This window comes from Amblyomma maculatum, chromosome 9, assembly GCF_055883805.1.
Source record: "Amblyomma maculatum isolate TAMU_Amacu chromosome 9, ASM5588380v1, whole genome shotgun sequence".
NCBI classification, from domain to species: domain Eukaryota; kingdom Metazoa; phylum Arthropoda; class Arachnida; order Ixodida; family Ixodidae; genus Amblyomma; species Amblyomma maculatum.
Genome location: NC_139352.1, coordinates 1,484,860 through 1,496,552, shown reverse-complemented (window position 1 = coordinate 1,496,552; position 11,693 = coordinate 1,484,860). Strand labels below are relative to the sequence as shown.

The following is an 11,693-nucleotide window of genomic DNA, read 5'->3' as shown; positions in this document are numbered from 1 at the left end:
TTTTCCTGCAAAAAAGGGAGCCTTCACAACCGCTGAACTAATTAGGAATGTCTACTTGGTCACCGCTAAAGAACTACTCTTTATTGTTCTCTTTTTCAGTTTTCCTTCAGTCTAGGTAAACGTAGTCTCAGACTCTTCTAACGACCAGGACATTATGACTGTTACCTCGTTGCCATCGTCTCAAACAGTCGGCTACCGTCTTTTCTAATAGCTGAAAAGACATGACACTGAAATAAACAAAAATTCTTTCTTCCCACTTACACATGAAATGTCAGCAGCGATCATAGTCGTGCTTCAGGCGTCCATTTAATAATCAGGAATGTTGCGAAGTATAGTATAAAAGAAGGCATGCCGTAGTATTCTGTCTTATTGCTCCCTCGCAAAAAGCCCCGCAAGCGTGGATTCCGTTCACGTTCACATATTTAGTGAGTTGATTTAGAAAGGAGTACAACGCGAAGACTTTGGAAGCGGCATGAGAGAGGCTGAGAAGAGGGGCAAATGGAAAAGTGCTGTCTCACTTTGGGGTACCGCGCACCACCCTTTGCTCAGTTGTCGCTTACTGTTTCTATTTTTATTTATGCTCAAGGCATATGGCTCCCTCCTTTCCGGCTACGCTCGACTGTTTCGTCACTGGCACTAAGCTTCCCGCTCCTACTGGCTTCGGGTTGCCAGGACTTCGGTACATTTCGCATTGTGCAGACTGGTGCTGTGTGTCCGTTATAAGCTCGGAGTTGCCCGACGAGAGTTATTAGCCAAAGAGTTCGAGGTGATAACATTAATTAAACTTGCAGAGCGCGCGTTGTTCTGATTCTATTCGTCCCAATCTGACATTCTCTTCATATGTTCATCCTCTTAACCTTCTTGTTAGGATTTAAGTTAGGTTCCTGCTTCTATTTTTTGTTATCACATGACGCTGTGTGTTGGCTGTTATTTTTCGTTGGTCTGCAGAATAGACCAGCAAAATTCGATTTCTTGCGATTGATTCACACTTATTGGTGGCCGATTAATTCAATGTAATTGAAAGAAAAGGTGCTATCGTGCCTTCTCCGCAGAGGGAGAAAGAGAACTTTAATGAATGTAGAGAAAAAGTGAGACAAAAGAAAATAACCAAAAGACAGTCATTACCCGCGGCAATAGCACTGTAATTATGACGCTCAGTTACTCATCCTGAGGTTGTTAGCTCCGGTTGGACTACATTTTGTTTTATTGATTGATTTCCTGTTTCATTGATCGATTTATTGTTTCATTGATTGATTGATTGATTGATTGATTGCTTCCTTTATTCACTGAACGAGTGAGCCAGAAAGAGAGAGCGAGTGCATGAGGGTGAGTGATTGTGTAAGTCAGTGAGTGAGAAAGAGAGTGAATGAGCAAGTGAGTGCCGGAGTGAGGAAGTACACTTATGTGCGCTAACAGGCGTTCAATTTTAGCGCACGTGCATGCACGCTCGCGTGCGCATGAAAAAAAAAAACCGAATGCGCATCCTTAAGTTTGAGTATCAACAGAAAATACTGACCCCTAACCTAGCACTCACCTTAGAAATAAATCAGGCACCACAGAGATAACACCTAAAGGTGAGAAGAGATGGAGCAATACGAGCAGACATATAAGAGGCCGGTATAGAGGTCTTGATAAGCCGGGCATGAAATGCGGTTGCGTTTGCAAGGCCATATAGATGCGGGCAGAATATTCAAGCACTGCATTAACCGAGATATATACGCCCGTCCGCGACTCACGCCTTGGGTGGACACAATTTACAAAAAGCTTAGAAGAAAAAAAACTGTCAGAACTTTTCGTAGTTATCCGCCTGGTAATAGGCCGTATGCAAAATTGGTAGCGCCATCTGGTGAACGCGTTCGAAACTACATACGCCATCTTGTGTTGGGCGAGGGACCCATACTGCCCATACGCCTGGGTGTCTTACGGACGGATTGAGCTGCGTGCGTGCGCGTTAAAGCGGAATGTTTATATAGTGCTTTCTACCGGCAAAATGCCCGCACACCGCTGTGTTCCACTCTGCAAACAACGGGGAGTGATTGACGACTGTGGAATCAAGGTAAGACTCGCGGGATTACTTTTTAATCGAGAATGGTTTCACGCAAGACCGATCTTCTTCAAGCGCCGTGTTTTTAGCATTTGATGCGCAGTGCTAGCGACGTTTAACAGCTGAATTTATTACTAGTTTTGACTGTAGTGTGCGAGTAATTTTAAAGCCAGAATCCAATACGCTTTAAAGCGACGTACCATTAATACTTGAGAAAGGCTTGCAAAATTTGAGCATTACCCACTGGTCGTAAACACTGCAGCTGCGATGATTGAACTGGTAATGTGTTAGGTGAGTGTGACCCAAGCTCGTTATATGTACAGGTTGTTCACTCCTAGTGTGAACATGCGAGTGTATGGCCATGCTCATTGAAGGGCGACTGCGTCCGACTCGGCCGCGCATCGAAGCGAAGTGGCAGATGACGCGAAGCACCACGTCAATCCTCTGCGCCACTTTGATGCGATGACGGCTGCGCCGCACGCAGTGACCCATTATATAGAGCCCGCCGATGCGGTCATATGTTCACACTAGCAGTGCATGACCTGTAGATAACCCATTAGAGTTCACCTCTATGCCCTTTCTGCGCCCCCCATGCAACACCTCATTCATCGTTTACGCGTGTGTGGCTTCCAACATTGCGTAATCTGAGCCGTTCCTTCTGCTGCTGTAGCCTTTTCCGCTACGACTGCCGCTTTGTGTCTGCCCACTGTAGTATCCACAAAGCGCCTATTTCAGGCCATTTTACGAAGGTCCTTGCTGTTTAGTGCAGCACCATGGCAAGTTTTTCTGATTTAATTCCGGAATATGTGTGTGTGTCTGGTACATGAAATGTTGAATGCCATCTTTTTTTTTTTTTAGGTGTCATTTCATGGATTCCCAACTGATCCAGCATTGTACAAGAAATGGATCATTGCAATCCGCAGAGATCAAGGCGCCAACTTTACTGTTGGCAAATCAACAAAAGTTTGCTCAAAGCACTTTCGTGAAACTGACTATGTGCCTGGTGTGGCAAGTGGCTACAGGCTTCTTCGGGACACTGCTGTGCCATCAGTGTTCAGCTTCGTTAAAGATAAAAAGATCCGGAAGCCACCAAAACAGCGTGCGCCACCAGCAACAAACACAACTCTGAAGCAAGCACGTCACACAGTGCAGGCATCAGGGTCGACTGAGAGTACCGGCAGTAGCAGCATTGCTATACCTGTGGATGCATCCATGTGCAGTGATGAACAGGACACCGAAAGCTCATGCGAGCGGCCACAGAAGACTGATTGTTCGACACGAGATTTGGAGCCGGTCATTTCCGTTGCAGAAGAACAGGAAAAAGAAATAAGGAGACTTCAAGATAGGTGCACACAGCTGGAAGAACAGCTGACAGCAGCCAGGGAGGCTGCTCGCCAGCTGCAAGCTGAGAAAGAAGACCTAGCTAATGAGCTTGCTGAAGAAAGACGTAAGGCAGCCGCCTTCTGCATCGAGTCATTTAAGGACTGTGATCAAGATGTCACGTTTTACACTGGTCTGCCCGATTACAGCCGCTTCATTGGCCTTCTGCTTTTCTTGAAACCGGAAGAGAATGGCTGTGATGCTTTCTGCACCGACACTGTGGGTGATGCCAAATCCAGTAAGGGTCGCAAACGAAAACTGACGGGGAAAAATGAGCTGTTTTTAGTTCTTGTGCGGCTTCGCCTTGGCCTGTTTGAAACTGATCTGGCGCACAGATTTAATGTTTCGCAGTCCACTGTCTCAAGAATATGTACCACCTGGTTGAACCTGATGTATGACAGATTATGTATGATACCCCTGTGGGCACCACGAGCTGTAGTGAATGCAACCATGCCACCAGAGTTTTCTGAAAAGTATGCATCAACAAGAGTGATACTAGATGCAACTGAGATCCAGTGTGAAGTCCCGTCATCTTTGTCACTACAGTCTAGCACATATTCAGTTTATAAGTCCTGCAACACCTTTAAAGGACTAATAGGTGTGCAACCTAATGGACTGCTCTCCTTTGTGTCTGAGCTATTCACTGGGTCAATCTCAGACAGAGAATGTGTGATCAAGAGTGGGTTTCTTGATTTAGAGTTTGATGAGGGTGATTCTGTCATGGCAGATAAAGGCTTCCGTGTTGAAGACCTCTTGTGCAAAAAAAAATGTTCACTTGAACATTCCTCCATTTCTGATAAATAGGAAGTTTACGAACAGTGAAATGAAAGAAACTCGAGAAATTGCCTCGCTCAGAATTCACGTTGAACGCAGAATACAAAGGATCAAGTCATACCACATATTTGACAGACCAGTACCCGTCAGCTTGGCACCACTTATCAATCAGATATGGACTGTGATAGCCATCCTCTCAAATTTCCAGTCACCCCTAATACAACCTCGAGGAAGCATAACTACTTCTGATGAAGCAAATGTCTCAATAAGTACAAACGTTCGTGACTAAAGATTTAAATCCCATTAGAGCAAAATAGCCACGACTGAAGCCTCGGAGTTAGCAAATCTAACTGCCCTTAGCAAGTGCTCATAAAGTAAGATATATAGGTTTGGTTGTTGGGGTTTAATGTCCCAAAGCCACTCAGGCTATGAGAGACACCATAGTATAGGGCTCAGGAAATTTCAGTCACCTTAGGTTCTTTGACGTGCACAACATCTCACAGAACACGGGCCTCTATCATTTTGCCTTCATCGAAATAGGTTAAATCCCTGCCGCAGATTCGCATCTTTCAGGTCAGCAGCCAAGTGCCATAACCAGAGCCACTATGGCGGCAAATAGGACATATAGCTTTAGCAATCCATTTTATTATTAAAAAATCAAGGATTTGTTTCAATATTACAAACCATCTTTGCAGTGTCAAGTATAGCATATATATTAAAACTTGATTCAGTCTGAGTGTAGTGCGTATAGAACAGCTCATTTATTGCCATTTTATCACTGGATTGGCTTTGCTTAGCATGATAAAAGACAAAGGTAGCGTGACTGACATTTTGTTTTCATGTACAGATGTATACACATAAAAGGAATGTAGCTGTGAACACATTTGAAACAAGTCACCAATTTGTATTGGGCTGCGAGCACTTTTGACGCACATTTAGGTGCCACATATAACTGCATATTACCTACTTTAGGTTCAATAAAGGCATGGAACATGCTGTACTGATGCACTCGAATAAGACAGTGCAAATGAAATGGGTAGCATCGCTGCAACTCATTTTAAGTGTGATGATATATAGCCAGAAAGCCTCTTTTTAATTTTATTGATTGAATTTTCTTTTCATGTGCAGTACAAATGCGAGCCAGGCTACTTATGCTATTGATAAGTTAAGCCGAATTTTACTCATTTATTGCAAGCTACTTCCGTTATATAGTTTGTGGTGCAATATTGACAGTAAAGTAACATTTTTAATCACTCTGTCAATTTCTTTCTTTCCCTTGAAGCTTACTGGGACAGTAATTTGGTTACTTGAATGCATCTCATTCGTGCATAAAAAAAGAGGAAAGAATGCTAGCAGCAGTACATTATATAATATGCACGATATGAAGTGTCTGTCGAGTATTCATGATGAAAAAGCTGAAATGAAGCCGCAATAGACTTCCATATTAATGTCAACATTCATGTTCCTTGATGCATTGTACCATTATTAGTTTTATATTGACAATAAAAATATTTTTCTTCTTCAGCCTGAGGCTGCTGTCTCCACCAAATGCTCAACAGTAGTGATAACATCTTATATATTCAGCAGCAGTGTCAACAGAACTCTGCTCAGTAGTTAAATTGGCTCTTATTTACATACCACATATATATTTGATACAGAGCCCACATGCATCACTGATTTCAAGCACATTTCTGTTTTAGGCTTTTGCTTGGCATGAACAAAACACTAGTGACATTGATGCCGTGTCCTGATATACGGTAACATGTGCGAAAAAAAGAAGGCGTCAAGTTTTGAACGCATTTGAAGCCATTCTTCCTTGTCAAACCATATGCGTTCCACTGCAATCCAGTTCTCTGAGCACACAACGAAGTCTGCCTGCAAGCAACCAGCAACAGCCATTTGACCCAGCACCTGTGTGTAGTAATCATGCTCTCTCTTGAGGCTCGGTTGGCCATTTTCCCCAAAAGTGAGGCAAGATGACTTTATCATGGCTTCTTCTGGTTGACTGTCCTTTAGTGAATATGGGCACTTAATTTCCAATAGCCCGAATGTATCCTCTTCTGGGTCGAAAACAAACCTGTCGGGGCTTGCACCAAGCCATGGAAACTCTGGATTTACTGCTAAGCCACTGTGTAAAAGTGACACAGAATGTCCATAGCTCTGCATTACGGCACTGTACCGGTCAGCAGCCAGACTTTCATTTCGGAGTCCGTATTGAACAGCGCGCACACGAGAGAGGTCCTTACTTTCAACTATGTTCGCGATTCCTTTATCGGTCCACTCTTCTCTCCTTTTGATGACTCTCCCAAAACGTGAGGCAGTTAATCGGGCCACACGAGCTTCTCGCCACCTCGCACTGTGTGTCTGCTGCCTTGAATTTTTTTCCAAGTCTCTCGCTTCTTCTGGTGACAGCTGTAGTTCCTGTGATTAAATGAGAAATGTCTATTGCCTCCGTCTACATTTTAAAGACTAGCATTGTATATCACATTAATTCGTTACGGTGTGCTGACGGCTAAACAAAAAGCAAGCACATCACATTAGATTTGTTTCAAATGATCTATTGTGTATCCCATATTTAGATTTGATTATCGTAGTTTACAAACATACTGTGGTCTTCATTAGATGAAATTTTATGACAATACCTTTACACTATTACAAACTTTGTAATAATGACACTACTGTTTGCAAAAAAGAAAAAAATTACCCACATCGATTCGAGGCCACAGTGCAGAAAGCGCAGGCATTAAAGCATTCATGTCCCTTCTGCAACTTGGAATTTCGCTTAAAGTATGCAGTGCTTACCTTCAATATATTCAGCTCTTCAGAACATAAGGTGTCAGGAAATTTACAGTCTGCCACCTCATCAAAAAGATGAAGGTCAGGGACGACAGTGACCCTTCCAGACCCTAAAAAAATGTTGTCTGACAGCCATGTCCTAAAACCCGAAGGCAGCTTTGCCTGTTGGTAGGCAAGTGGTGAACCGGGTGGTGCTGGTCCCCTTTTTGTTTCCACGAAAGGCCTTTTAGCAGCCAGAAACACCATGGCAAAGTCATGGCTGCCAAGGTCATCAAGTGTTTTGCCCAGAGCATGTAGGGCATTCAGGTTTTGCTGCACGTCCCCCTTCTGTGCAGGTGCATTAGACAGCCGTAATGGGTAAGGCAATGGTACGCCATTCTCCCGTGGGCTCCTCCAATCAATGTTCTGAACATTCATTGCCCAGATTCCCTGTCGTCTAGGGCGCCTCCACTGCTGAGGCAGCTCTGTGCAAGTAAGCTCAGCTGGAGCCTCTTTAAAACCCTGCTTCTTGAGCATGATTATCATCCGCAGCACGGCAAGAATGTGGCTGCATGAGCTACTCGCCCCTGCAGGGCACTCGCAGGTTGCATCAGTGATGGCACCAGTTGTGTGCCGAAAGGCAAGAAGCACATGGTATGGTTTCCCAGTCTTCTTTTGACTCCGAAAACATGTCGCTCGTGCATAGACAATGTCAAACCTGCAAGGAGAATAAAATGGCAATGATCATAACCATTGTCTAAGATGAGATCTGCACAATGACATAAAAGGAAAGTTGCCATCATAAGGATGAGAAAGAAAAAGGTGAAAATAAAAGAACACTACAATACACGAACAAACAAGGGTATGAAACAAAAATTTGGGCCCACTACGATGACAACTGTTATATAAGGGTGATGCTTCCAAACTATATCCTATGATTTGTTGAAATCCAAGCCTTAAAAGAGGATAGGTATGAACTGGCTCGGGTATCCTAAGACTTAAGGATAATTTTGTATCCCTCTGGGTATGCAACTTTACAAAAAATATGTAAAGGCACTCGAGCAGTGTTGTGCAGAAAAACAAAATAAAATTCAAAAGGAGCTACCTTGTTGTTGTACACTTGTATACTTTGCATTATGTCCCAGCTTTACAATATGTTTTGTTTTTCCTTTTTATATTCATATTCATGTGTAACTGCTAAATACTTCTGTATGCCCCTTATGTAACCTTGATCACTTTTTTTCTATATTTATAATCGTGCATGACTGTTGAATGCTTCTGTGTCCCCCCCCCCCCCCTCCATATTATGTCCCTAATGGTCAATAAACGATGAATAAATGAATATTTTAATGAATAACAACTTCTGGGAATATAATCATTGCATGTGATGTTACAATATAGCCGAGTCATTCTTCGTTTTTTGCAGGGTCATAGCCTTTTAATCTCAATGTGAAGGCATCTTAACTGTTCCCGCCTCAGGTTTAGTTATCTTTACTTTTACCGAGTCTTTTGAGTTCCCGCTCCGAGGGGAAACATCGCTTAACATGATTCTGCGCCCAGAGGCAGCCTACTACACATGCAAATCGGAAAGCGCCATGTCCATGGGAAAACAACTACGAGATTTCACTTCACCCAAAAGCACTTCATATATAGATAGTAGCCGATATACGAATTGACGCATATGAGCAGTCAAACTATGTCGCTCCTGCGCCGCCAGTGTTTGCGCGCCTACCGCAGTGAGGGAAAGCCTTGAATACACTGCAGCAGAACAAAGTCCATCAGCGACGAACATATGTAAAAACACAGATAACTCCACATACCTCGAATCGCAGATGTTAGTGGCCAGCGACGATGGAACAGCGTAGGCCTCGACGGCGAAGGAATACGCTTTCTTTTGCTGCCGCATCGACGGAGTTGCCGACGAGCAGAAATGCGATAAATCGTCCTCAGTGAGGTGCGGCAAATCCTCCAGATTCTTTCGCCACCTCTCGTGGCCGCTTGAGGGAAAACGCTGCCCTTGTGCCATAATTAGCAAAAATAGTGCTAATTAGCAAGATAGCGCATAATTAGAAAATAGAATTAGCAAAGATAACGCGGTTCCATCAGCCAGTTCACGCCCGACGATTCAAAGGCAGCCGCGGAATGGTGGCTAGCCGCGGGTTCGCGGGCGATATGTCTGAAGTACTCGCCCAACACAAGATGGCGGCGTGTGCATGTTGCCAGATGACTAAGTAATTTTGCATATCCCCTATTAACAATGAAGGGGTGCATCACACAGCTCAAGTGAGTACAGTCTTCCGTCTGCCTTGAGTGATCCTCGATTAGCACCACCAACAACATATATTTGGAACGATTCCATACGGTAGTCGACAGTGTCTGGCCGCTAAACAATCATTACACGATACCACAATGGGCATGACAGAGCCAACGTCCACGCAGGTGACAAAGGGGTTATGAAGTAATAAAATAATGAAAAAGTGATTGAACAGGCAGTTTCAATGTTACCTTCTGTCAACTTCGTTCTATTCGCTTTCTTCCCTCTGTGTCAGACCAGCGTTAGTCTTCTTGCCTTCTGTGAGCACTTCTTTATTTCAAACTTAAGGCTGAGAAAAATGCTGCTCTCATCAGTAGGTAAGCAACTAGTCTTTTTGAGTAACATATCGTATCATAGTTAGAGACAGCCTCGTTCTTAATATAATTTGCGTGCTTTCGCTTTCACAATAATTAAAGGGCGGGTGGGGGAATTTTACTTGTTTTTCTTTTTTAACGAAAAAAAAACAATGTAGAATGTTTCACAATAATGTCGTGTGTAGAAAATGGCGCGCTCACGTACGCCGGCTCTATGAAAGCTACCTGCAAAAATAAATTTGATAAACGCTAGAAGCTGAAAATGTACCAATTTGATTTTCTTGCTTACAAAGTAAATGTACACGTCTGCACAACGATGTAAGACATACTCGCGGAACGAAGTTGTATTGCCGTGAGATATAAAGAAGGTTTGGTTCGAAATATCGACCCATTGCCTTCGTAGGCGTAAACCAACGAGCGTGAGTTATGTAATGGCTGCATGTGCGTGTGCGTTTCGCGCATCCAATTCAGCAGCGTTATGACCGTCGTGTCGTAGGACGCCATGCATGCAACCTCTTTCTGAAATGCACGATCGATAAGAAGAAACGTTCCTCGCTTCTCCAAGCAGTTTTTGGTAATGGTAGTCCCAGAAGAGCACAAGGAAAGTAAACCCTTGCCATCATCTGGGATATCCCAAGAGGGGGACAATTTTTTTTCTCTTGAAAAGGAAACGACTTTTAGAAAGGGCACGTTGGCCTGTTTCAATAAAGGCTGATATATAAGAATAAACGCCAATATTATGCACATGTTCCCTAGTCGGAAGAACGGTGCAGTAGCCAGCATGCTTTCTACAGTTCTTTTTCTATCTATTAGTCATTCATATCGTTTTATTATTGTAAAACCAAAAAATAGCAGTCACATTTATTTTATACGAATTTTATAACTGACAGCGCACGAAGATGAACCTATTGTTGTTGGGAAACTATTGACTGAACCAATCATTCATTCATAAAATACGCTTGCTTTTCCATTCAAACTTGAAAGTCGAGCCGGCACTCTTTCTATATGCTTCGCTCAACAACGTCAACAAATCATAGAGCAGCACAGAAGACTGAGAGGAGCTTAGACGTAATTGGATCATGACGCCTGTAAACGAGTCTTTGGCCTAATGTTATGCAATAAGAAAGCGTCTTCATTCCAAAACAAAAATAATGCCCTCCAATTCAGCAGCTGTAGCTTCTTTTTTGGGGAAAGAAAGCAAAAGGGCGAAATTTTGAGTCCGTGGGTCAACACCCTACACAATAATGCAGACACTGCTCTTCAAAGAGAGGCGCAGCGTATGCTTTATTGTACAAGTTGTACTCACAGCATCAAAGAACAAAGGGTCGTTTAAATTATTGAAGCAGTCTCGTGCTACAAACACAGCTCCCATTAAAGTGTTCTGAAGTGCACAAGATCGTTACCACTAAATATTACTGCTCCACACAAATTTGAAGTGGCCGATGTTTGGCGATACACCGGCAAAATTTTCACGCAAGCTACTAAATTCAATGACAGCACTGTATCTCAATTCGCGCATGCTAACCTTCCCCTGAAAATGTCTTAAAAGCAGTATCAAGCATGGCTGGACCTCCCAAAATACTACAGGCAAGTGATCAGGATGCGCAGCATCAAGATTTAGAAAGGGGATCCAAACTGACTTCACCCAATTAGAGCTTATAGGAACACAATCTTGATGGTGAAGCTTACTGCCTTCGTACACTCTAAACAAGAATTAGTCTATGAGGGGATAAAAAGTTGCCGACGATTATGTTACTTCTTAATGCGAAATTTGGGCGCCGCTCATCAGCTGTTTAGCCTTTTCGATAGATTGAGACAAAGAGTTCGAGCAAGACATGTGTGTACTATTACAGACAACTATCTTATTTTTCACACATATTCCTTCAAGAAACTCTCCACTAACAGTTCTTTACTGTCATGAAGGAAGCTTTGTGGTCGGAGAAATGAAGAGCAATTAAGCTATCGAGAGGTTGCGGGAGACAGCGCGTGGGCCCATAGAAACTTTGCGCGACGAACAGATAGCAGCAATTGGCTGATGCTACTGACGCCGCTAGCGAGAGAAGCGAGTGAGAACAGGATGCACGCACCGTGA

At 43.3% G+C, this 11,693-nt stretch overlaps 1 protein-coding gene and 1 pseudogene across 1 annotated transcript; one reads left to right on the top strand and one right to left on the bottom strand.

The window, feature by feature from the left end:
* Positions 1–1,990: 1,990 nt before the first annotated feature.
* On the top strand, positions 1,991–4,487 carry LOC146178093 (uncharacterized; annotated as a pseudogene).
* Positions 4,488–5,775: 1,288 nt separating this feature from the next.
* LOC146178092 (uncharacterized) lies at positions 5,776–9,008 on the bottom strand. Its single transcript, XM_084579698.1, has 3 exons — positions 8,794–9,008; positions 7,001–7,691; positions 5,776–6,619 (listed from the first exon to the last, which is right to left on the bottom strand). The coding sequence occupies exons 1-3, from the start codon at positions 8,997–8,999 to the stop codon at positions 5,924–5,926; spliced, it is 1,593 nt and encodes a 530-aa protein (XP_084435824.1). The 5' UTR covers positions 9,000–9,008; the 3' UTR covers positions 5,776–5,923.
* Positions 9,009–11,693: the final 2,685 nt, after the last annotated feature.